This window comes from Calonectris borealis, chromosome 9 (assembly GCF_964195595.1).
Source record: "Calonectris borealis chromosome 9, bCalBor7.hap1.2, whole genome shotgun sequence".
NCBI classification, from domain to species: domain Eukaryota; kingdom Metazoa; phylum Chordata; class Aves; order Procellariiformes; family Procellariidae; genus Calonectris; species Calonectris borealis.
In genome coordinates, this window is record NC_134320.1 from 27,890,050 (window position 1) to 27,916,126 (window position 26,077).

Below are 26,077 nucleotides of genomic sequence, written 5' to 3' on the forward strand. Positions count from 1 at the left end.
GGTCGAGGCTCAGACGAGTTCGCACCGAATTCTTCACGCTAGAAAACCCACGTGCAGAGCATACCTGTAAGAGGTCGGATAGACACGAGAAGAGGAATAGTTCTCTTCCATCTTTGCTGCTAGGAAGACTTCAACTAAGTCAGATACACTATGAGCGCTACCTAAAATCTGATTAAAGAAAAAACAAACCATCACACACAACGAAACAAAATCCAGGGCGCCCCAAAATTAGGCTTGCAGATTGTCTCCCTCGCGTTTAAGTTCAGCAGACTCCGCGGCGCTACCCGAGGCCGTGCTCTCATCGGCCGCCTTACATTCGCGGAGAACCAGCACACGTCTGGCAGAACCTATCCGCCAGGAATTCAAATCATGACTGGCCTCTAACAAGCATAACATAAAAGCCATAAATATAAATAAAATAACAACCACCCCATTTGTTTCTTGCATTCATACTGCTTTTTTAAGACATCTTTGAGTTTTGGTGAACGTGCTATATTTGCTTGTTTAAGAAAATCTCCCAAGGTCAGAGAACCTGCAGGGCTTTTCTTGAAACGAGTTCCAGCTGAGTGTTTTCACAGAAATAAAGCTCTGAATGTAAGGGAATCAAGAAGGATTTGGCCCGAAGCAACATCATACTCGTATACAACATTATGCCTGTGTTTAGTTCGCATTTACGTGCCCCTGCCAAATCTCTGACACTATACTTTTTTCAAGGTTAAAATAAATAATTCTCACTGTCTGTCTGTGAAGGCTGAGGAAAAGAAGCCCAGCCGCTGCAGTTCTGTCTGCGTCTGGTAAACATCAACCACAATCCTGTGCCAGGAATGTAGCTGGTTTTGAACTGGAACCTCGTCCTCTGTTTACTGGAAGTCTGCAAAAACGCTGTTAAGCTGAGGAGGTCAGGAAGAGAGAGCACAGAAGGAAGAGTCAGCGTGCATCTTCTGATAGTAATAAAAAAAAATATTGATGATAATATCTTCTCTTTCTCACCTAACTGTAACGTCCTTGTTTTATCTCTCCTCTATGAGCAAGCAAGATCTATTCAACTGATTCCCAAGCTGAGCATCATCAGCAACACATCCTTTCGATTGTAAGATTCTGGAAAAGGAATCTTTTGTTTGGTTTTCTAACAAGCCCATAAAATAAATCCACGTTGTTCTCAGTTTTGGAAAGAGTTAACTTCTACATATATTATTATCAACTCTTTTCAAATGCCTTGTACCATCAGTGAGAAGCAGATGTGGTGATATGGAGGCTGCGCTGGCAGATGACTGCCCAATGCATTAGGCCTTTGGAGGCGCCTAGCGACGTTTCTGAGGATGAGGAGGGAAAACTGACATTCGTTCTCTGGGCTGTAAGTGCAGGAGCTAAAGGATCTGTGCTTGGGGCACGTGTGTGAAAACTGCTCAGTACTGGATGACGATTCACCCTCGTGCCTGTCCAGCAGTTACTAATTAGTGTAGTCTCCTAAACTAAGATTTTTAAACTTTCAAAAACAAAGAAACAGTAACTAGCCTAATTACAAAATAATGATATATCAAGTAAAAAAATAGAATTATTTTAATACAAATGGATTAAGACAAATTTCAAGACAAATTATTATCAGTGTTATAACATTGCTGTATTTTGTTGATGAGCAGCATTTACATGTGAACAATTCTGTTGTAATCTCCTGGTGGCTTCTGAGAATACCACAAAGGAAGGGTATTATGATGAAATTACAAGCCCAAGTCCCACGGCAGCCTGCACTTATCCAGCCAGCCTTGATCGCTTCTATCGCTTGGGCAACAGAGCTTTTAGAGAAGATGGTGAAAAACTGTTCAATGTACTCGGGAGGAAAAAAGTCAGCTCTTGGCTTTGCCCTTTTTTGCAGGAAGTCGTCCTGTTGCTTCGAGGTATTTGTTAATTATTTCTTCTTGAGTGCTGGGCAAGCATGGTTGATATTTACAGTATTCCATTGTATATTCACCCTTTCCCTGTAGATTTGGAAAAGAATAGTCAACGTGACGATGCTAAACATGTAAACCTATTCAGCAGTAGGCCACACCTCAATCTGTGAAATAACATGCAATAATCATTTACAATTAAGTATACCAACACTGTGTACTGAGGCACGCAGATACGAGATGCCAAGACATACAAACAGTATCTGAACATCGTTGCTCTGACACAAGATTGCCTGTGGTTCCCACCGCGTCAGTGTGACGTTCTGCTTAAAAAGTAAAAATGATCACAGTATCAATAGAACCCATTCAAGTGCTCACAGAATACCGGCACTCCTGTGTCACGAGATGTAGAACAGCAAACTTTACCTAACACACAAACTCACCTGATTCAAATGAGCGTGTAACTACAGGCATATATATTATTAAAAAGGACATCTTAATAACGTGAGCACTGCTGTCAAAAATCTCTTCTACTTGCAGACATTTGTAACTTAAGGAGTATGCCGGAACTTTTCCAGCCTGTGAATTTAATACCTTTACTGATACCTATCATTTTGTATTACTCACGACTTTGAATCTCTTCCCTCCTCGAAGTATGAAAGAATTTTTTGGCCGGAAATGACATAGCTAATGATAGCTATGTTAACTAAAAAGCAGTTAACAGTAACAGTAAAAACTCTACCGTTATTTTCCTAAAGGCATTTGTTTTGATTTTTATCGCTTTTACTACTACGTATGCTATGTATATGATGATGCAAATTAGCACGCTTGATTTACAGAAATAAACATATTCTAGCAAAAAGAACCGAGAGTACTTACCTCTGTGCAAGACCTCAGCTCGGTGGCGTATCCAAACATATCATTCAGTGGCACCTAAAATCCAAGCATACTATTCTTGTAAAAAGATGTTTTTCCATCACCTTTGGGTTATCATCCAATTAATCTTAATTACGATACAAAGAGTCAGTGAAATCTGGTGCTCTTTTTAAACAGTACTGATCTAATTATCTATTTTTGTAAAGTACCTCTTATTTCAACTAATTTATATTCACAATGTGTTTTCAGCAGGAACCCCCAAAAATGCAGCAGATACCGGAGTATCCCGAATTCAGTAATCTGCACCACCAGGCAAGAGATCATAACATTGGAAATATCTCAAGACTGCAGCTCTAAATACAATTTATGAAGCAGAAGTGACACAGCGTGTGGTTGTCATTAGCTAAGGCTCTCCTGCGATGATTTACCCTACCACCACTTAGATGTACACTTCTGTATGACCTAAGATGAGAACAAATACGTTTTTAGAAGGGACATAAAAGAAGGAACACTGAAGAGAAGTCATTTGCATTTATCCGCAATTATTACAGCTAATGCAGGTAACAGCTGAAGGAAGACAGCTGACAAAAAGACCTTCCCGCTGAACCCTGTGCGCCGGTATTGCTGCGCAGGTTTGTTTCACTCTGAGGCAGCACAGCCAGCCCACCTCAAGAAACCCGACTTCTGTTCCTTTCTCTGCCACCGTGCGATTTTAGGTTAGTAAGTCGGCTTCTCTGGAGCAAGACAGATTTATAATAGGTTCCCTAACTGCACAATACACTGCCAGGAGCTGAAAATTAATGTTATGCTTATCCACTAAAAAACTAACGTTATGTTTGTTCACTGAAAAACCTGGCTACAAGTTTACGCCTGTTAGTCAATAAGTAGAACGGTAATGGAGTTGAAAGGCAAGGCAGGAAAAGAAAAGGTCAGGAACCAGTGAACACCACAAACCTCAGCATAGAGAGTAAAGTAACCCTCTGTGCCGTCTTGTCCTGTGATCACTCCGTGACGGCGGTTAATTCCAGCTATCACTGCTCCTTGGAATTCAGTGGGCGCCATCACCTCCACTGCCATAATGGGTTCAAGTATGCGCACAGCGGCTTTTTCCATAGCTGGAGAAAACAACTTAACTAAACAATCAAGCGTCAAAGAACAAGCCTGGTACAATTCAAGATACCCCTATGCACAGCAAAGAAGTGTTTTATGGTTAATGCTAATCAGTGGGGGAAAACAATAATCGACCATGTGGAATTCCAGCTCCCCTGCCTTTTATTCCCGAGACCGTAATGCTGGGAGGCACACAGTTTGATAGAATGTTCTTTTCATACCTGTATAAGGATGAAGCTGTTGGTGTTTCTTTACTCTATTCTAGGAAAACAGGATTTCCTTCATACAATTAAAGGAATTATTGTGCTTCCCTCAAAATTTCTGTAAACTCTTGGCTATATTCTGCTCTACACAACCGGCCAAACTTTAAATGTATGTATGGATACACCAGGCAACAAACGAACATATAGAAAGGAGGTTGTTATATTTAAACTCCAACAATAAAGAAGGCAGCAGGACTATGCGTTCAAACGATTAGCTTTATACCTTGCTTCAGGGCTCCTTCTCCTGCTCTGATGAAAGAGATTTCATTAGAGTCCACCATGTGATGTGCACCATCATCTAGGACGAACCGGACTCCTGATATCCTGTGCCCTGACACCAGACCTTTTTCACATGCTTCTCGGAATCCCTGTCAAATAACATCTCAGAGTTAGCAGAGTTAGACCAAAATGAAGCTTAAAAAAAGAGTAGCATTAACAACAGCCTATAAAAGACATTAAACTTAAAAAACAAAACAACAATAACAAAAAAACCTGTTTCACAATTTTTCACAGCAATCCCCTATCTACCCAATGGACCTGCTTGCTTGATAAGATAAAGGAAGAAAACAACAGTGGGGAAAACTTTTCATTCCCAAGCGTTTGAAAACTTTGTACTGTCATTCTTTGGCACCTCAGTTTGATGCTAATATTTTTTAAAAACAGAAGTCACGTAACAAGCAAAGGACAAGAAAAAGAAATGTACTCGGGATTTTGCTTTGTTAAGGGACTGCATGATCAAAAATTGAAAGAATGCTCCATGTGGAAAAAACTACTCTAACCACTTGACTGAGGAACAAGATTCTTTTAAGACTGCATGCTTTTTCCAGGATTTGGCAAAAACTTAAGTGTTGCATCATAGAATAACAAAGGAATTTTTTTAGGTTGATCCATTATTATAGGAATTCAAAGATTATCCTAGATACTACTTAAAAGTAGTACGGGATAAATTATACAGTTACAGAGAGACAGACACAGAGGAAGCCTGCAGAAGAGAAGAAAAAGAATATTTGGTAATTCATGCAGGAAATCTAGCTTAATTACAGTTTCCTACACAACTGGCCTCAGACAAGTCACAAAAAAAGTTACATATTTTGGGGTTAGAGATGAGAATCGCGTGGCCACAATCAAAAGCAGAAGAGGGCCATTAAAAAGCAGATTCAACAGAAGGAGGCTGGTTTGACTGGAAGAAAGGAAAGCCTACCTTTTGCAGCGCGGCACTGCTATGGAAATAGAGCAAGCACGCATTACCAAAGAAAACAAACGGCAGCTTCTAAATTGAGTGGAAAACCTAGGAATGTAAGATATTAAGCAAAGCCACACAAATTTGATTCTGCTTCCACTGAAGTAATAGGAAAAGCCTCCTTGCCTGGGGCAAGGCAATCACAGTAAATGTGGAGGGTGCAGCAGGAAAACAAGAAGAATCAGTATTTCTTATATCGTACACACACAGAAAACGCTTTGTACCTTTTCAACAGCCGGCACAAATTGTTTTGGAATATTTGTGCCAACGGTTCTGTCTTCAAACTCTAATTTTGTGTAGTCCTCCGGATCCAGGGGCTCAAGAACGCCTATAACTTTGCCATACTGGCCTGCTCCGCCCGTCTGTTTCTTGTGTGTATATTCAAACCTAAGAACAAACAAATCCCCCCAGAATACCACGTTACTCATTACACAAACCATGCTCTAGCCACAGTTCTCTAAGGAAAAAGTTCCCATTCTGCATTTTGCTTTATTCCATTGGGTTACGTGTAACCAAAATGGCTGAACGCCATAACCGCGGCTGCAACAACAGCTGAGGGTATTTAACGCCCAAAGAGGGAGCACCGGTTCTTCATCTTGCGAGCGGGAAGCTGAGAGACCGTGATGAGTTTAATCTCTCAAAAAACAACTGCAAAAACAAGATTCTTCTGTGTGCGGTAAGCAAAGCTAATAAAGCCCGCTTACCTTTAGGCTCGTGGACTGAGTAACAAGATTTTTTGTTGTTTCTGCACGTACCACAGGGTACTCTGATGTTAAGTGCAGACACTGAACACGGGGATAATCAGGGGGAAAACTTGCGAATATCAACTGTTAAACACTTTTTAAGCGAAGCTGGAGGGATCCGAGGTCTCTCTGGACCGCCTGCCCCCTGTCCCCCCCCGCTGGGGGGGGCGCTCGGTAGTGGGACACCCCGCATGCCACAGCCCGTCCCCGCAGGCTGGGACAGGGCGGCCCCGGCCCCGGCCCTGCTCCTCCCGGGCCGCGGGGGCGGGCGGCTCCGCCCCGGTCGCTTCCTGCGGGACGAGGAAGCGGCTCCCCGCCGCCATGGAGCTGCCGCCGAGCCACCACCGCGCCGGCCGGGCGGCGGCGCTGGCCGCCGGCTACGTCTGCTACCGGCGGGGGGGCCCCGGGCGCGGCCTGGCGCTGCGGACCGTCCGCCGCGCCGGCAGGCAGGTGAGGGCCGGGGCGGGCCGGGGGCCGGGGGAACGGGGCCGCCGTCCGGTTAGCTGCCCTGCACGGCGGGCGGCAGCGGCTTCGCTCCCCTGCTGGCAGGGACGAATGGGCCGGCCGGGTCCGAGGGCAAGGCTGCCTCGAACGGGCAGCGGCACGTCCTGCAAAACGCGTTCTCTTTGCTGCCGTGCTGATCTCACGGCTGAACAACCGGCTCCGTTCGCCCATCCGCGCCACCGCCGCAGCCAGGTGCGCAGGAACGAGCCCCGCGTGTGAGAGTCACCCGTGGGTCGTCAACAGCAGGGCAGGTGCGCACCCCGAAACAGGCTTCGTGCTTGCCCCTTTGGACAACACCGCTGCAGGAACCGCGCCCTGCCGGCGGTACTTCATCGGTCGGTGCCTACCGCACCTCCCAAGCAAACTCACTTGGGAGGAGGGTGCTCTCTTAGTCACTGCCAGGACAGACCAAACCCTCACCACTGAGCTGGTAAACCTGCTAGAAGAGGGGTTACAGCAAAACCAACCTGCTTGCTTAAGTCATTAGATATCCAAAAAAATACATGACATGACACAATTCATAATAAAGTGCAAAATGGACTTAATATAAGGAACTCAATTAGGACTCTTACCTCGGTATTATTGCACATAATCATACCGGGAGCCCAAAAATGGCAATTAAGTAGTTTACAAGACTAGGAATGGACGAGGAGGTACTAATCAGGTGCTACACCTGGTGCATATTAAATGAGCGATCTTAATATGGCAGGAAGAAATAAAAGAATAACCTAGCTCTGTATGGGTCCTGCAGAGAATGACACTGCTGCGGCGTTTCACAATAACCAGAATCTTTTCCACAATGCAAATTAATTCAACATTTTGCAAAATAAATGTTCTTAATGTCTTCCTTATTTAGGATATCGATGACGTTGGGCATAAGTACCATCTGGAATTGGTGTTAGAAGACGTCCTTGACAAAGTGAGTTCAGATTTGTTTCATTAATACATTCTGTGGGCAGAAGTTGGCACTACTGACGTGTAATAAAAAGCCAACACTTTATGTTGCTGATCCTAACTGAGGCCAATGGACACACCAGTTAATAACATGGTATCGTGTTTCAGATTTTTCTATACTGCAAATCAGGCCAAAAAAAAAGGGTTCAATTTTACCCATTTATTGCACCTAAAAGTCCCAAACATCTAGTACCTAACCACTATGAGACAAGAAAATGCTTGAGGGATGACAAGGACATTTCAGTGTCATTCAGTTTCAAATCAAAGTTATTTGAAGCCATTACTCCAACCGAATAGCACAAGTGACATTCTGCAACACAAACATTGCCCTTTCTATCACTGCAGAAAGCAAGCCCCTTACAGTATATTCACAGAAATACTATGAATTTAACCTTGTCTTAAATAATCACAAGTCTCTATGGGCCAGACTCAGAGAAAACGGCAACTATATAAAGAAAAAAAATACATTTTAGAAGTGCAAATTACCAATACTATACATGTATTTAATCAAATATTAATACACATAATTAACTCTGTAACAGGACAGTACTGTTAACTGCACTGCTGAGGTTCTTTATCATCTGGGCAACAAAAACATTGCTCCAGATGTGCAATTCACGATTGAAGGAGAACTTAAGAACACAGACGAAGCTGATAACATGTTCTACAATCGAATCAAGAGCCTGGAAAAAGAGCTTGTGGCAGAAAATATACCAGGTACAAAGAAGGGGTCTGGGCGAGAAGGAAGTTTTTGAGACAATGTCCTCCATGGCCAGAAGCAACCCTGAGCTCAACTGGTGGTGGTCCATGATCCATATGGGAGCCCTTTCCATACAAGCCAGGGCCAAGGGGACCAGGCCGTCAGCCCTACTCTGAACACGTGCTGCTTCACTTTCTCGTATTCAGGGTGGCGTGTCCATCGCAACACAACTAAATCTATTCATCACTTCTAAAATCCAGAACCGATACAGGATTTGCATGTGATTATTCTTGAAAACACCTGCTACTGTTACCTCCCCCTTTACCAGCGTCCTGCTCGCTGTTTGTGGCTGTTGTTGGTATAGTACATCACACACCCTGACTGTAGTACTAGGGTCTGCTCTGACTTTAGAGCAACCCCTGCCTTGAAGACCTTATAGAATATATATTAAGAGAAAGAAGTAGGAGGAAAACAGACACTGTGGTGATGTAGCTGCTATTCCAAGATTATATGGAAGGTCACTGACACAGCAAGGAATGTAAGCAGGTGACTTTAGCACCAAACCCTACTATTAGGTGATAAGGTTCTGTTAATGGCTGCAACTCCACGAATCTTGCTTAATGTATATTATGTATTTTGTTTGCCAGACAGCCATGGCAACGTGTCCCCAGAAATGGAGCCCATCCACCTGCTAGCGTGGGTCGCCTCTGGCTATGTGATATGGCAGAACTCAACTGAAAACACTAAGTTCCAGCTTGCCCAAATTAAACATGTGAAGCAAGTGGTAAGTTACCATCAACGCCCTGCAATAAAAACAGTATTTAGGAGCTAAGCAGTTGTGCATGTACTGGACTACAGCTGAAGCTAAGTTCTTAAGCAAGAAACCTCAATTGTGTCTGAACTTCTTGGTCCAGTTCATTTTTAAGCCAGTGTTTGCTTTTTTGTTCCACCTGCCCCTTTCCTCTAGCAAATCATGAAGGCTTTCACTGATGGCTTGAGTGTTTATTTTAGATCACTACTCTTCATAAATTTTGCTTATAGAAACTGTGTCTTCTTGGCAAGAACAGTATTCTACGTTTATTTAGTTATGAAAATGGACTCTTCCACTTGGAGGTCATCACAGTTGATTACAGTTTTATATTACTTTCCTGCCTTTCATCTGTAGTGTAAGCCCAGTTGACAGTATTCTTGCATCTGCATAACATGCATTGGAATATTGTCCCTTATCTCTTGATCCACACCATGATCTAGCAATCAGTCACAGTAATACTGCTTGACATCTCTGCGATAGCCATGTCTAGACAAATAGCAATGGGCTGCACCTCAAATTCAATAAAACACAATCTACATAGCTTTTGTTTGCAGTACTGCAGTCTCTATCCATTTCCTAGTTCACCTCAAAATGCTCATCAAGAAAGAAAATACTGATTTAATTCCACTCTCAATATTAGCTTTTTTACTTTGTCTTTCCCAAACTTACTTTTACTAATTTATTTTTTTTGGGAGGGGGGGAAGAACCTAAAATTAATTTTTAGTTGAGACATTCATATTGCAGAAGTGCTCTCTAAATTTTTTTTAAGTGACCCAGTTAACAGTAACACGTACTTCAGGGATAGCTTTCTACCTGATCTGAAAAAGTCAGTCAATTGGAGCCATGCTTTTATATTATATATTTACTTATATTAGCATGATAAGCATCAATTAAGTTTATGATAAGAAAATTGAATTCAGGAAGACATGTCACAAGGCAGAAAGGGAACAGAATACTCCAGGACAAAATATTTTCTGTTTTCAATTATTTCTGAGCGGTTACAAGTGATGTTTATGTTGAGCAGATCTGGATCTGCCCTAAGCTAAGAAATAAATATGACTGGCAAATCTTACTATAGCTATTCAAATTAATTGAGTCATTAGCTGCCATTATCAACAAGCCTTGCAGACTTCTTACCTGGAACAGGCTTAACTGATAAAACAACTTGCTTTCAGAAAAGTTATTATCAGAGCACAAGTTTTGGTTTTGTTTTTAAATTAATAGAATTCTATAGATTCTCCCAGTTCTTCTCTGTTCTATTTGGAGAAAATAACTGTGAGTTAAGAATAACTCCTAAAGGGATGGTCAACTTTAAATTCAAGGAAATTTAGTATGTAAGCTAGAATAAAGAAGCAGGATTTCACATTTAGAAAACCCAATATATCAGGAGTCTTCAGAACAGACTTTCAGAGCCCGAATGTTTGGCCACTCAGAACAGCCAGTGAATTCCCATGAAGTCTGGGTGTGAAAGAAAGGCAGAAACTCATTTTGGGAGCACGATTTGTTAACGTTTTGCTCCCTCTGATGGCTATCTGAAAGCAGTTCACAAATGCTGCAGGGCTGTGCACAAGCAAGATTTTAAAACTCTCTTTAACAAACCAGATGAATTTAAGGATAAGGCAGACAGAAGAATATTAAACTAAACCAGCTGTCGTCTCTCTTCAGTAATTTTGTTCCCTTTCTTTTCCCTGAAGAATAGATAAGTAAAGAATATGCTGTAAAGGCCAGTGGGCATTCTGTCGCTCACACAATCACTGATAACTTGTTATCCGCTATAAGGCCTCTGGAGTGCGTTCCAAGTCTTACCCTATTGACAATTTTATTTAGGATTATTTGGGTTAAATTGACACCTTGTAGAATCAGCCGTTCCCTTCCCAAATGAGTTTCTGAAGTTGAGATATATCTAGCTTCTTTAAGGGAGGCATTAGCACACTTTTAAGTTTCATATTCAGTCTCTTAAATGCAATTTTGGAGTTCACAGAAATACAAAACAGTATCTTTTTGTTTTGTTACAGCGACTAAGCTCCATCTGGTTTATTTGTTAACACGAGCTGCCAGTTTAATCTGGAATATATCAGAGAATTGTTATGATAACCAAAGAGAACTGATTCACTTTTCTTAAGGTGGGGGAAGCCCAAAATTCAGCCCTTTTCATCTTGTCTTTCCAGAAAAGAAGTGATGAATATCTTGAATTTGACTACATGATTCTACTTCACGAAATGGTGTCCCAGGTAAAGTCTTACTTCTAAAAAGCCTTTTTTTTGTTTTAAGACTGCCAGCTGTGTAACCTCCAACTCAGACATGCAGATGGTGGGGCGTTCACAGATCCGACGCCTGCAGGCCAGTTAGCAAACAGGGTGAGGTTAGGGCAACGATCACCCATCTGTCTCAGCGTTACCGGCTTCTGCCCCTATGCAGGCAGGAGACAACAGGTCTCTAACTTGTGTCAGGAGACAGTAATTTTCAGCTATTTCTGGGCCCTTCTTGGGAATGGCAGAGGTTCAATATACTGGTCATTCACAGCTCTCTCCTCTTGGGAGATACTATTGCCAAGCTGGCCAGGGATAAAGGGAAGAAGCAGCTGCCAGCATCCTGGACTGCTTAACCACGTTCCATCTGGAGCTGCAGAGTGCTTCTGCGCTAGAGGACAGCAGTGGTGGACCAGTACACAGAGGCATCGTCTACCCAGTCACTCACACAAGAAAGCAGCAGAAACTTTGGTTCCCAGAACAGTGTTTACATTGTGTACTATTCTCCATCATAATTTTGCAATCTGAGCAAGTGTTTTCATAAGCAAAACGCAGAAATTTGAAAGAGAAGTTCTCGATTGTGCAACCTCCTGTAATAAATCATCCACTGATAACAATCGGAGATCTCACTCCCACTTCTAGCTCCTGTTTCCCACCCCACTGCACTCTCAGTTAAATTGGGGCATCTATAGTGGTTTTAGTTCCTAAGTTTTCTATGAAGAAAAATTAATGAAAAGTAGTAGCTAACTAACTGCAGGACAAAAGTATAGGTTCTTCATTGTACTCTGTTTGGTGAAGGGCAGGTGTCTCAAAATATCAATAGCACTAACAGTAAGAGGAGTAATCAGACATGCTTGAGCTGCAAAACTTGCCTAGGTGAAAGAAAAATGTAGTTGCAGCAGCACGGAGCAGAACACAGGCTGAAAAAAGCTTGCAGGAGAACTTCAGATATTTGGACGGCTCAGCAGGACTCCGTGTTATAGTGCTTACCCTGCACTGTTACTGGTGCTTCATCAACCTACTTATAATCAGCCCAGGTACGGCTGTGTTATAGCAGTCAATTCCCATTCAGTATTGTTCAAAGAAAATACCTTCTCACTTTCTACAGTTTTATTTTCTACCCACAGGAGATCATTCCCTGGCAAATGACAGTTCTCTGGCACCCACAGCATGGTGTTCAAGTAACACAGGACAGCCGTCAGCCAAAACATGCATCAGAATAACAGACCCGCTGATACTGCAATGGAAGAAGCTCAAAGGCTACAATAAGCATTTGAAGGGAGGGCAGATTAAGTTGATGCGGGTGGATATGCAATCAAGGTACGAAGGAAAATGTCCTTCCTCAATTAAACTTTTCCTATACTTTGTGCTTTGATCTGATAATCTAAAAGGCACTTTGTCTGCTAAGTAATCAAATTCTGCATCAAAATAAATTTAAAACAACTCTGTTGCCAGAACGAATACTTACGGCACAGGTGCGGAGATGTTCTCCCTAAAGGCAACTTTTGGCTTTCCCATGGTGCAAGGGCAACCATATTCCCTTTCCATTCGCTGCAGGAAAAAAACAAACAGAATGAATTACAGAGTTGTTCCATTGAACAATACATTGGAAATTATTTTATTTACAGATCTTTCTGAAATAAGAAACTTAATCAGGGTTAACCGCTTCTTTGGTTTGGGGTTGGATCGATTTTTGGGGTCTTGGTGTGGGGATTTTTTGTTGTTTTTTTTTAAATGTTACAAATTATTCACTGTCATTCTGCAGTCAACCTTGGTTAGGGCCTATAGCTTTAGATACAGGAAAAGGGAACAGCATTAATTATTTTACGCAAGTTTAAATTTTTCAAGACAAAAGCCATCTTTTCTTCATTCTGTCAACATTTCAGATACATCTATTGTGTTAGACTAAAATAAAGTATAGACATCAACTTGAAATAAACAAATAAATCACTGTAACTATTCCCTCCTGCCTGCATCATCTCTCATTATGGAATGATACATTTAAAAACACAGAAACAGAGTATTTCTTTCTCCTGTAGGAAATGGCTAATGGTAAAATTCATTATAAGCAAAGGCTGCCAAAGCAAAGCATAGTGCTTAATACAACATTTTTTATGGATTTGAACCAAAAAGTAAATATTCCAGGCAGAAGTTTCATTTAAATAGATTACAAGCCTTCAAAATAGAACCACTGGAGAGAAGAATCTTCAAAAGTTGACTAAGAAGTTGAGCTCTTCCCCAAGCAGCTCGCACTGTTCACATTAATGCCACGATGCTTTCTGCTAGGAAGATCTCAAAATAGCTGTCACACGATAACCCTGATTTACACTAAAGCAAGTGGAGTTGTACACCTCCAAACATCTTGCAAACTTGATGTGTGCTTAGGCACCCAATTACAAAATCGGGTGTAAAGGCTGGCATCAGTTAGCCCATCTGCAGATGGGTTTTGGTCTCTGCCAGAAAGGAAGCAGAATTCTCGGCTGGGAAAACAGTCAAAAGCAGAGTCCATGGAATCTGCTTTCCAAATTACCTGGGCATAGATTTCCAAGTGCAGTTCCCCCATTCCAGAAACAATGGTCTCTTTGCTCTCATCATCAAAATGGATTCTAAAAGTGGGATCTTCCCTTGTAAAGCGGTTCAGGCCTTTTGAAAATTTATCAAAGTCATTCTGAAAAACAATTACACACACAAGAAAACATTAACTCAACATCCAGAAGTCACACAACAAAAAGGCCTCAAATTTTCCTATCAATGGCTCAGCACTTCTACTCTCATGAGGTTACTTTCTGAAACACAGCCATACATTTTAACTGTATTTATCCCTCCAGTTACTTCCAAGTCCACGTTTACCCAGGTCAAAGACATTCATCTTTATGGCTAAGTGATACCATCTAACGCAGTCACATGCTGAGTTATCTGAATGATATATTCATAAGTACTTCGGGTAGAACATTTTAAAACACTGCTCATTTTAGTCTGTGGTTCCATATTTACTCAGCAGTCACATGCTGAGTTATCTGAATGATATATTCTTAAGTACTTCGGATAGAACTTTTAAAACACTGCACATTTTAGTCTGTGGTTCCATATTTAATCGCTAACCTGCATAAAATTATAAAAGCAGCAAAGGAAAGGTAACTCAGTCAAAAAAAGGTTGATTCATAGGCTCCTACCTTGTTGGAAGGCTTCATAGCTACTGAAATGACAGGATCAGGGATGTGAATTGATTCCTGAAATGGGCATAAAGAGATCATACAATCGAGTTCCACTACGCCTGGTGATGTAATTTCTCCAGAACAGTTGGGTCACAAGAACTCAGGGTTACAAACAGGGATGACTGTTTTACTTATCTAGCTTGTATCTAGTATCACAGCGTAACAAAATGATGTAACTCTCCTGAGGATTACTACAAGGCTATACCGTCATGCATGCCGTACTGCCAACCACAGTATTTCCAACACTGTTTCCTAGATGCAAGTTGGTCTCTGGATTTCACATGTTAGAAGACTCTGCTTCCTATCAGATTTTGTAAATGTATACAAAAATAAAACTAATGTGTTTAAATACATATATAAATACATAGCTTGATATTTTTGGGTAACAGCATCCAATTCTAACAGCCCAGAACAGTTTGCTAACACTGAAGTAATATATTTGATGTCAAGCGTAGTGAACATGCATGTATCTCTCTTGCACATACCATACTTCTATATATTCAGGCTCCTTGAGGTATAACAAATAATCACAAAAAATACTTGCAGTTGCTATACATCAAAATATATTTGAACTGAGCAAATGTTTACAAACTTTTTCAACAAAATCCTGGTAAATTCCAATGCAAGAGGCATACAAATGAAAAAGTGTACTCACCATGGAAATGTCAGTACTGGTTTTATCAGTGAACGTATCCCCACTAGCACAATCAATTCCAAACAATGCACATATGTCTCCTGCATAAACTTCATTTACATCCTTAAGAAAGAAAAGTTTACTATTTAGATAACACTGAAAGATACATTATAAACTATACCTGGTTTTAAGAAGATACATAAATACTGTGTTTAAAAGCTTGAAGTTAAGCTCCTTTGAAAATTCCAGCTTTGACAAAATGCTCTGTAAATCTTCTATCTCTTTATTCAAAGCACAAAAAGGAGACCTCAGCCTGGATGCTAACTTATTCTAGTTTAAGGATGTGAAGCAAGCAACATACTATGTTTCAGGCAGTCCTGACCCAGCTATAGAGTTCAGGAATCTTAAACAGGAAAGGGTAGGATTTGCAGCACTTTGAGAATCAATTTTTAGTTTAAGAATTGTATTCAGTAATCACATGGAAGAAAACTTTTTTGTATATTTTGCCAATCCCATTCCCCCTCTCCCGGATATGGGGAATATGGAATATGGGGATAATACCACAGCTGGCTTTCTATAGCTATCACCTCAAAGCCACTTTATAACGCTTCTTGGGCAAAGATTCTTCCACTTCAGTGGAAATAATACACTAGACATCATTCCAGTTTCTTGCAGAGCTCTCTTAAGTGCTACAGGCAAGTATGAACTAACAATAAAAGCAGAAATTTGACATATCGCATTGTTCAAAGATAGTTGAAAAGCGAGAAGCTTGTTTAGTAAGAGTGGTTCAAAAGGCAATCGGTGTGGACTGTACCTCTCACACTCACCTCCATGTTGTCTGAATGCATACGGACAAGTCTTTGTACACGCACTCTCTTCCCAGTCCTGGTGTTATAGATATAATCAGATTTCTTCAGCATCCCCTGGTAAACTCGAATGTAAGTTAACTGCCCAAAACGGCCAGCCTGGAATCAAATTTCATTAAAAATCAGATATAATCATTCTGGGAGTCAAGAACACTACTATTTCAAAGCACGATCTGCACCAACTGACCAAATGTTTCTGTTTTGAATTTACGCATTAGATGTGTAAATGAAGCTTTTTTTAACGTAGTCTCAGCTTTCACTTGGCTCTGGAATAGAACTTAGCATCTCCTGGCAATTTTCTTTACTTCTCCAATTTTACCAGTTCTAAACCTTCCCAACAGAGGCATACATTAACTAGCAATTTGGCCAGCCACCTTCCATATGAAAATCTGAATTGCTACTCTCTAGGTAGCAAACAACTTGTTTGGTTAAAACTGTGTACTTTTTCCTCTCCAACTCTCTTATGTTCCATTGTTTTCAACTTTAAACAAAACCAGGATTTTTCTCTGGAAGTATTTAATATAAGCAAATAAACCCCCCAGGTTTTAACTAAGAAAATCATGAAGAATTTGAGGCATATAACCCATTTTAAAACTTCCAAATTTGGCAGTGTTTGATACATTTGTGGATTTTATGGTTGAAACCAGTTTTTTTAAAAGTAGTTCAATTTAAATTGAATTTAAACAAACTGATTTGTTCCACATAAGTTCTGGTAGTACCATCTGTTTGGACTCGCTCTGGTTTCTACTCAAATCACAAATAATGAATCTGGATACCTTCTTTCCTCCCTCAGGGTTAACACAACGCGAGTACTTTTGACGTCCCTCTGCAGAGGTCAGATACTGGTAGCATGGGAAACTTGCAAGCAATTGAATAAAGTCAGCTAGGTAATGTTCTGGGCACCCGTTCTCTAGAAACTTTCAGTTTAGCTTTACCGTATACACAGTGACCAAATAAAAATTCACAAATAGATACACTGAAAATACAAAGCTTTAAATATGTGCTTTTCCCTGAAAACGAAAGGTATTTCCCAGGCATCAATGACAAGCCACCAATAGCTCAGTGCAAGTAGGACTTGCGTACACCAACAACTCTTGCAGGAAATGCCCTGCTTCTCTACTGGTTTTGCTGCATTAGAAAGGAAAACATTAACAGCTTACCTCCAGTTTAAAAGCAAGGCCTATAAAAGGTTGGGAATCGTCTCGAGCAGAGTTCAATAGGAACTTGGTTTTGTCCTCAGAATCCCTTAAAAACAGGGATGGAGAGGGAGTTTATGTTATGAATCAAACATGGCAGCCTCCTCTAAACATGAGCCCAACCTTAGAAAGTCCCAAGGCCCTTCAGTTTCACAGGTCTGTAACTGAGACTTACAGATGCTCACATAGGTAGCTCCCATATACTCGGAAAGTATCTCAGAAAAACTGCAGCAGATCCCAAAAAGGAGGTCAAAACTATGACAAATTTTCTAAAGAACTATCTCATCAGATAATAATTTTTCAAATTTAACATTTAATGTGTGTTAAAAATACCAGTATAAACAGTAACCCTCAAATGAGAGATGAGATTTCTTAATTTTGGAAGTTGGTGCAAAATTATGATGGCATTATTTAATACGAATGGTAAATGATCGTGTATTTTGTTAGCAATGTTTCCTGCTACGTATTGCACTGCTTTGAAACCTGATCCCAAGACCACTTCGTATGCTCATGAATACACTTACCCCTGGTTAAGAATAGCATAGTTCTCAACCTCTGAAGGATTGGGGAGGTATTCCAGGACGGCATCCAGCAACGGCTGTACTCCTTTGTTCTTTAAAGCACTTCCCACAAGTACTGGGGTAAAGGACTTCTTCAGCGTTGCTCTTCGGATTGCAAGCTGAAAAATATCAGTGCATTACTCTCCTCCTGCAACAACTTCAGGAGCCTGACGCAGTACCAGCCAAGCAGCAGTCTAGATTCTCTCTCTCTCTTTGCTGGTCATCTCTACTCCTGGAGTAAAGTAGCCGCTCCCACGCAGTCTCCTGTACAACTCCCTACACAAGAGCTTCCCATAAAACTTGCTTACTGGAATTCTAGAGACACGCGAGATTTTTTTTCCCTCATCTTAAATTCAACTTAAAAATGAAAATGCCTAAGATAAATATAATGATAACCCCAAAATACTCAGAAAAAGTTTCTTGATTCTCTGCTGGTAAAGTCAGGATTCTTCATTTCTGTTTCAGATGTCTCATTCCCCCTATTTAGTTATGTCGGGAAACAATACACATTTAAATTTGTGAAAGTAAGATGAGATGCTTCAGTATCTTTCAACTACAGAAAACCCTTCTGAAAGAGGAAGTTAGGTAGGGAAGGGATATTTGGGTAAGTGTCATGCTCAACGAATCATCATTTTTTGATGAAGAATGTTTTAAAAGCACAATAGAAGAACCTATTCACATTCATCTACAGACCTGCTGAAGTTGCACCGACTGTCTTGGGAATCTTTCCAGGACGTCCTACCAAACTGAGCAAGATAAACTAACTGCACGGTAATCTCATGCTTATTCAGTGCCTTTCACCCAAGCATCACACGACCTTGCAAAGCGTAACTGAGCACCAACAGCTTCCACAACAATGATCACAGCCGTCTTCCATAAAGGTGGACAGAAGCTATTTGCCCCCGCTCCCCACCAATTAATTACTGCAGCCGATTGCCACCTCGGTCTCACCTCTCCCTGCCACCAGAGGATGCCATCTCCCTACGCTTACTCCACTCCAACCGAAAGCAGCTCCTGTCTTCTTCGATAAGCTAATAGAAATGAATTCTCCTTCATAGCCAAGATAGTTAACCACATCATCTAATCTGGGAGTTATTTAGAGTACAGATGGTTAAGCTATCCTCATAATTAACAGACAGAACAGCAGTTCCTTAAATTTGTTGATGTAATGACTTCTCAAAAATAATACAAGGAAAAAAATCCTACATCAGCAATTCCGCTCATTTAGCCCATGTCTGTTCTTATATACCAGAGCGCTGGAAATACGGCTGTGCTGATGCCTGGTGTTTTTATTCGGCCACAGGTTTTCAAATGAAGCAACATGTCTGCAATTTATCCTCATTAACAATTATCTTGGGGGAAAAAGTAATTTTATTTTTACAGGAAGATTATTGTCACTCAGTGCCCCACTGAGGATATGGTGCACATTGGTTCCTTGAGTATAGCATTATGGATAGCAGCAAATTAGGTGATGTTTAAGCAGCTGATCTTCAGCAAACATCATATGCTACGACTGTGGCATCCAGGAGCGATACTTAGCGTCGTTTCCACAAAAAGATATTTTCAGTGGAAACTTGGCCGCTGGCCACTGAAAGAAAATCCATCTTCAGGGACATATTAGTACAAATTAACCTGCATCTGCAATACTATAGCCATTAGAGCTGTAATTAATTGGCTTTCAGAAGTGGGAAGCAGAGGCATGCTGAATAGACAAATTTATCTTGGTAACAGATTTCCCTCCAGCAGGAGCTATCAAAAATAGCTTCCTGCTAAAAATCTCTCACCTCCTACAGCAACACAGTGTATTCACGTCAGTACCATTCCCTCTGCCAGGTGAAGGACAGATCCTTACAGGTCTCTCAAATTGCTATTACATTTCTGTCTTTATCAAAGCGAGAAGGGCTGCTTTGTAACAGAAATAGCTCAGGCTTCATAAAATAATATTTAATTACTGGAATAACTAAATGCCTGGTTATCAATAAGAGCTATATTTGCTTGGTACTTTCAAAAAAACCCTTGTGCTTTTGTCTCAAGCCAAGCTGGGATATACAGATTCCTGCATACTCTTCCTAGAGACATTAATCACCAGTAAATTACCCATACAGTCAAAACAATTTAAAAAAAAAAAACCACCTCCAAACCCAAGGTCTGTAGCAAAGTTAAAAGCAATCAAAATTCAGGGGTCAGGAAGATTCAAACAAATAAACCTTAAGGCAACTTGGAACATGCATCAGCTTTGAGGGACTGCCAGTCCTCTATATCCCAACAGATAGAATGGGCAACTTCCAGGAAACCAAGCACTGCAAACCCCAGCAGGGAAAGAACTACTGCACACAGGCAACCAGGCATTGCTAACGGGCCAAATACTTAGAAGAGGATTTAAATATCAAAGCTATGTTTAAAGTAGCAACCTCAGTGATCACATCTGACTCGAACTCAGCTGGCCTAGCAGGCTCCACTCAGAGAAACAGCTCCTGCTTATAACATTTATGTCTCAATTCAGCTTGTCGTCTTCAGCTGCCAACTGAAGCACCCAGCTGTAGGCAAAGAAAATAAAAGGAGGCAGCGAGTGCCGTGTCAGGCAGGCTCCGGGCCCCAGGGAGACTCCGTGCAATGCCACCGCTCAAAGACAAGCTGTTCTAGCTCCAACAGCAGCTCTTAGAAAAAGCAGTCTGCCTGCAAGGCTTCTCCCACTGCAACGGGCTCTTCAGACCTCACTTTTTTATTTGAACACACTCAGCAACTGGTTTCCTGCAGCAGTTTCAATGTTTGACTAATTAATAGCTATTAACAGCAGGCACTAGGAGATTACTGCTCCAGATAACTTCCAACACTAGCAAGAGGTAGTGGCAAACAGCAAGACGCATCACACAAATCCTTGCACCGAGCATACATTAAGGGCAAAACCCAACCATGTTGAGATCAGGCCTGCAAACCATAAATCCCTCAGTGTGGTTCCCTTACACTACCGTCTGTCGCGACAAAGCCCAGCAGACTGCTGTGTGTCAATAGCTACACCTCCTTGTCTTGAGTTACACACCTACCCCATGGGGCTGCGCGGTAAATGCGCACCAGCTCAGCACTTCTTCTCCACGGGTAAGCGTCCTCGGATCACCTTTACGCTCACGGCACGGCAGAAGCAGGTCCACGTGCGGCTCAGGCTCTCTTACGCTCACGCCACGATAGCCAAGCTTCTGCACCTCTCCTGACTAAAGCTAATCCCACAGTAACCCAAGAGGCATCAGTAGTCAACCACAAACCTTAAAAAAGGGAGTGCCATCCCACGTAACAATCCGCTATGGTAGGTGTAGATTGCCAAGTCTGACATAAAACAGTCTAAAAGCAGGAATAGAGGTTAGTCTGCTGTCCAGCCTCCATGGAACCACACCAGCGGATCTCATCCTGGAGCGAACGCTGGCAGGGCTTGCATAAAGACAGTACAACTGCAGCTGATCCTCCTAGGCCTCCCTACCAGCTTTTATTACGTGGACGTGTGCTTGAAGAAACAGTGATATCAAACTGTCACAAGAACAAATAATTTTCAGTCTACGGCCATCCAATTACTTCTGTGAGCATCCTTTTATGTTGGCATGTTTGCCATTTGGTATCTGAAGTATTTAATAAAATAAATCATGTATCAATTTTCTCCCCTCTTTCAAGAAATGCAATTCTCTCTTTTTCGAAAACTGTATTTTGTCCTGGATTCTTTTCCTCTGGAGTTTCCAAGTAAAGTCATTCCAGTTCCCTTCTAGTGTACTGCTCTTTTCACTTTGGATGTAATCAGTGCAAATACAAAACGAGGCAGGATTTCCTCGGCACTTACAGCACCTCAACAACTGACCTGCTGTGGGACATGAAGCAAGTCATAGCCATCAAGCTGTAACACGGCAAGGCAACAGAATGACAAAAATGACTAGATGTACCCTTGAGCCGTTTGCTGGTCCCTAAAGGGCACACACAAGCTCAGACTTTCCAATGCAAATCAAAAAACAAATCTGGAATGGGCCCTCAACACAGAGTGAAGTGGGAGTCCACCTGTGGGAGGTGACACCAGAGAACTCAAGCAAACAGAATTTCTTCAAGACTTCAAGAAATTTTTACTGGGGGATGGGGGGAAAAGGGGGGATAGGGACACAAAAGAACGAGGTAACAGTGCTACAGAAAGAACCACCACAATAAAGTTACCTTTAAGTCAGCAGCTGTAGGAATCTTTTCTTCCAAAAACAGCTCCCCAAGTTGATCATCCGAGTTAGCAACACATTCGATCAACTCCCGACGTCTCTCTGCAGCCTCAGCTCTAAACTCAGCTGGAATTTCATCATACCGAAGAGTCTGGCTACACATACATAAATAACAGAACCACTCTAAAGGAATACCACATGAATCAACCCTTCAATCACTAATCATTGTGAGGACCAGCCTGACCAAGAAAAATTCACCGTTGACATAGATATTGAAAAATCACAGAAGAGAATCAACATGTTATCTTCGATGCTTTAGCAGGAGAGGGTTTCTTCCCACTCATGGTAGGGGTTTGCAAGGATGCAGGATAACCTGTCCGACAACCTCACCCACACCTTATCTTCATCCCAGTAAGCTCGCGCCAAACATACACTACCAGTTCCCGTTATGAAGCAAGTCTCCTATTTCTCAGGGTGGCAAGTGTGGCTACCACCCCTTCACACTACTGCAGTTAGCAAACAATTCACGCTGCAGCTACCCATCACTAAACCTGACCCTGCTGAATCATTTTGCTGTAACTTGGAGAGCTGAAGGGTGATACCGCAGCTCTAGCACAAGCCACATCCCTAACTTTCCAAATAACAGGCTTTTTCATCTCTGAAGAAAAACTATAGGTAGTTCCTCATACAAAGACTAACTCCAGCTAAGAAATATGCAAGTTTCAAAACTTACCCAAGTGCACCATCAAAATATATAGCTTTTTCTTCAATAAGATCTATAACTCCTTTAAAGTTTCCCTCCAGCCCAATTGGAATCTGAACAAAAGCTGCATTGTGTTTTAACTTGGATCTGAAAAAGTGAGCAAATATAAATTAGTTCAAGAAAAAAGTCGTTTCTATATATGTGCTCCAGATGATCTTTGAACAACATCCCACTCCTACAAAATCACTATCTTTTGTTCTTTGGACAGTGCCAAAAATCTACCAATACTGATGAAAAACGCCTAGTTGCATTTTAACCCGAGTGATGGCCAGCCCCCTATATCCCAAGAGACAGAGTGAGCAACTTCCATGGGAAAGAAGGCAGTGTGAACTGGTTTCAAATTAATTATTTGATTACAGGAGTTGCTTCTCCCTTAATGCATATTAATGCATGTATCTCACAGATCAAATTAGGCACAGAAAGACTGCAGGTAAGGAGCAATCAGGACTTCTGGTCTCTGAACTAGAAACTGTCCGACCCTATGTCATCTCCCTGCTGTAAGCTACAGCACGTTTGCTACCAGGATCTAGGAAAAATTAAAAGGCTGTTTTCAAAGTGGCTCCAAATATAGTTCCATCAACAAAATAAATATCAAAAACTCGACTCTCGGTCACTGCAAGCCTGGGCTGACACTAACATTTGTTTTTCTTGAGAAAATGGAGACTTGTTACAGGTCAGATTAAGATTTAACCTCGAGTCAGGTATTATGCTCCAAACTGCAACCACAGATCCCGCAAGAGAACCCTTTTTAATATTCTTAGTATTAACCTGCTATGTTAATAGTTCAGAATTATTTCACAAATAATTTTAAATAATACCTCAATTGTTGTACTGCTCTGGTTGGACTAGAGCCCAGTCTGTCCAGTTTATTGATGAATGTTAAAAATGGCACACTGTAACGTTTCATTTGCCTGTTCACAGTTATTGTCTGGCACTGAACTCCCCCAACAGCACAGAGAACCAGAATAGCTCCATCAAGAACTCTCAAAGATCTCTCCACTTCAATTGTGAAGTCCACATGTCCTGAACAACAAAAAACCCCTGTTATTCATAGATGACAAAAGGTAATGAGAAATTGTTTTCTCATAGATGCAGAAAAAAGCAACAGCCAACAGAATCAGTCTCCAGCTACACAGGAATAGAGTCCCGTTAGCTCAACCTGAGTGACTAATGAACACAAAGACGGCACCATGCTCTTTGTATACATGAAGCAACCGCAATCTTAACGCATTCGGAACTGTCGTTACCTGGCGTGTCTATGATGTTGATGTTGGTGTCCTTCCACATGGTGTATGTTGCTGCAGACTGAATTGTGATTCCACGCTGTCGCTCTAGCTCCATTGAATCCATGACAGCGCCAACTCCATCCTTACCTTTCACCTTAGGAAAAAAGAAAAAAAAAAAAGAAAAAGAAAAAAATTAGTCCAAGGGAGTTTACTAAGAATTTTGCATGTGCAGGAGTGATGCTTTATATACTGAGCATCATCTTTCACACAGTGAAGAAAAGCAGACATGGCAGAATAATAATTGAATAATTCTTGAACGACAAACAAGTTTGATTTTTTTTGCAACTTTAATGTATTTTGCTCTCCTGAGGATCATTCCTGAAAAAGGTTATTTTTAAAGGTTTAATGTATTTTGCTGCAACTTTAATGTATTTTGCTCTCCTGAGGACCATTCCTGAAAAAGGTTATCAGAGATCTGCAGGAAATTATGCTTCACTGTGAATTTAACAAGATAACATACCCGAAGCTACAAATTACATCCCTATGTTCTCTGTTTCTCCCAGTCATCTCTGACTAAATCAGAAGAAACAAGTATCTTCCACTGTATATTTACTACGGAGATGGTAAGGGGGAAATCTTGAAATAAGATTTGATGTGTTCTGAAAGAGGGGGAACACTGCAGTAAAGGAGGGATTACTTTCTATCCCCTTGCCCTCCCCTTATTTTTAAAAGGGTGTCAGAGAAACCAGGAGATTTTTAGGACTCCCTTCTCCAGCGTGGCCTGAAGAGGTTCCCTGGGCCCACCCGGTGAAGCTCCCTCCCCCCAGGCACTACACTGTGCAGATGAACACGTCACAGCAACGTCGCAATGGCACCAGCACGCTCAGCCCACGAAGAGCAGCTCTGCTCCGGACTCCTCTGAAAACCGACCTCGTGCATTTGTGCTATCCTGCCCGTGTAGAAGAGGATTCGCTCCGTTAACGTCGTCTTCCCCGAGTCGATGTGGGCCGAGATCCCAATGTTGCGGATCCTCTCATTGGGAAGGGCTCCTGAAGAGCAGTGCCTGCAGGCGTTGAGGAGAAACTGAAAGGCAAGAGAAGATCGCTGGTTTAGCTAGGAGCAGATCAAACGCAGCTCGCTGCGCCACCAAATAAACTTCCAGTCAAACTGCTTTTCTATGGCTTCCAGTCAAACCTGTGACAAAGTGGTCATTTAAAGCAAAATGGCCTTTCCAAGCTCCCACAGGCTCACCTCAGAGCTCTGCACCACACTGAAGAAACCAGGCAACCCCTCCACGCTACGTCCCACGTTCCAATCCCGCCGGACGTTCCCGGTCTTCCCCGTTTTTGCTCCTGTTCATTTGACCGAGACGCTGCACGTCTTCCTGCAGCTGATTCCGGACAGGTCTGTCCTCCCCCCGCCACCACCCCCTTCTCCCCAGCCCCCCTGCCTACCGCCCGCCTTTCCCGCCCTCCCGGGCCCGCACCGCCCGCCTGGGCACCCCGCGGGAACCCGACATCTTGTGTCCGGCCTCCCCGCGGTCAGCCCGTCCCCACGCCCGCGGGCGGGCTCGGCCCTCACAGGCTTCGCCGGCCCCCGAGAGGCCGCGTCCCGGGGCCTTCTCCGAAGGGCGCCCGCGCTAACCCGCCCCGCGGGAGCCACCGCCCCGCACGAAATGGCGGCGGCCGGTACCTGCTGCTGCTGCTGCTGCTGCTGCTGCTGCTGCTGCAGCCGCCTCCGCGCCAGGCCGGCCCGTAGCGCCCGCAGCATGGCTCCCTCCCGCCGCCGCCGCCGAGGTCAGCCCGCCGCCGCTTCCGGGGCGCCGCGCATGCGGGGCCGGGCCGGGGAAACGCCGCCTTCAGTCGGGGAGACCCCCGAACACCGGGCGGTACCGGGTCACGTCGGAGAAAAGGGATGAGGGGGAAGGTTCCTACCGGACTAGGCCGAGGGTTTCCTGGGGCTGAGCCCATTTAGTATTTTAATTAGTGACCCTGACAGCGATGAGGATTTCTGCTACTGCAGCTCACTGACGACGTCGAGTCGTCAGAGCAATGCTGTAATTGCGGAGTAAGATTAGCTGCTTCTACAAAAAAAAGCGAC

General features: G+C 42.5%; 2 protein-coding genes across 4 annotated transcripts; one reads left to right on the forward strand and one right to left on the reverse strand.

Annotated features, from left to right (window-relative positions):
• Positions 1-1,537: 1,537 nt before the first annotated feature.
• Positions 1,538-25,776, reverse strand: GFM1 (G elongation factor mitochondrial 1). Of its 3 annotated transcripts, none has more exons than XM_075157489.1 (18): positions 25,680-25,776; positions 24,908-25,060; positions 23,999-24,131; positions 23,570-23,774; positions 22,722-22,838; positions 21,993-22,143; positions 17,772-17,926; positions 17,212-17,296; positions 16,013-16,150; positions 15,207-15,308; positions 14,510-14,566; positions 13,867-14,004; positions 12,805-12,887; positions 5,600-5,762; positions 4,359-4,503; positions 3,717-3,877; positions 2,766-2,819; positions 1,538-1,976 (listed from the first exon to the last, which is right to left on the reverse strand). In XM_075157489.1, exons 2-18 carry the CDS (start codon positions 24,914-24,916, stop codon positions 1,845-1,847), a joined length of 2,028 nt encoding a protein of 675 aa, XP_075013590.1. In that variant the 5' UTR covers positions 24,917-25,060; positions 25,680-25,776; the 3' UTR covers positions 1,538-1,844. The 3 variants fall into 3 exon arrangements, with proteins under 3 accessions (XP_075013590.1, XP_075013588.1, XP_075013589.1); XM_075157487.1 differs by having other exon boundaries at positions 25,670-25,771; XM_075157488.1 differs by lacking the exon at positions 25,680-25,776 and adding an exon at positions 25,172-25,256.
• On the forward strand, positions 6,379-13,297 carry LXN (latexin). The gene is made up of 6 exons (XM_075157491.1): positions 6,379-6,568; positions 7,479-7,541; positions 8,119-8,293; positions 8,924-9,060; positions 11,256-11,318; positions 12,464-13,297. Exons 1-6 carry the CDS (start codon positions 6,440-6,442, stop codon positions 12,557-12,559), a joined length of 663 nt encoding a protein of 220 aa, XP_075013592.1. The 5' UTR covers positions 6,379-6,439; the 3' UTR covers positions 12,560-13,297.
• Positions 25,777-26,077: the final 301 nt, after the last annotated feature.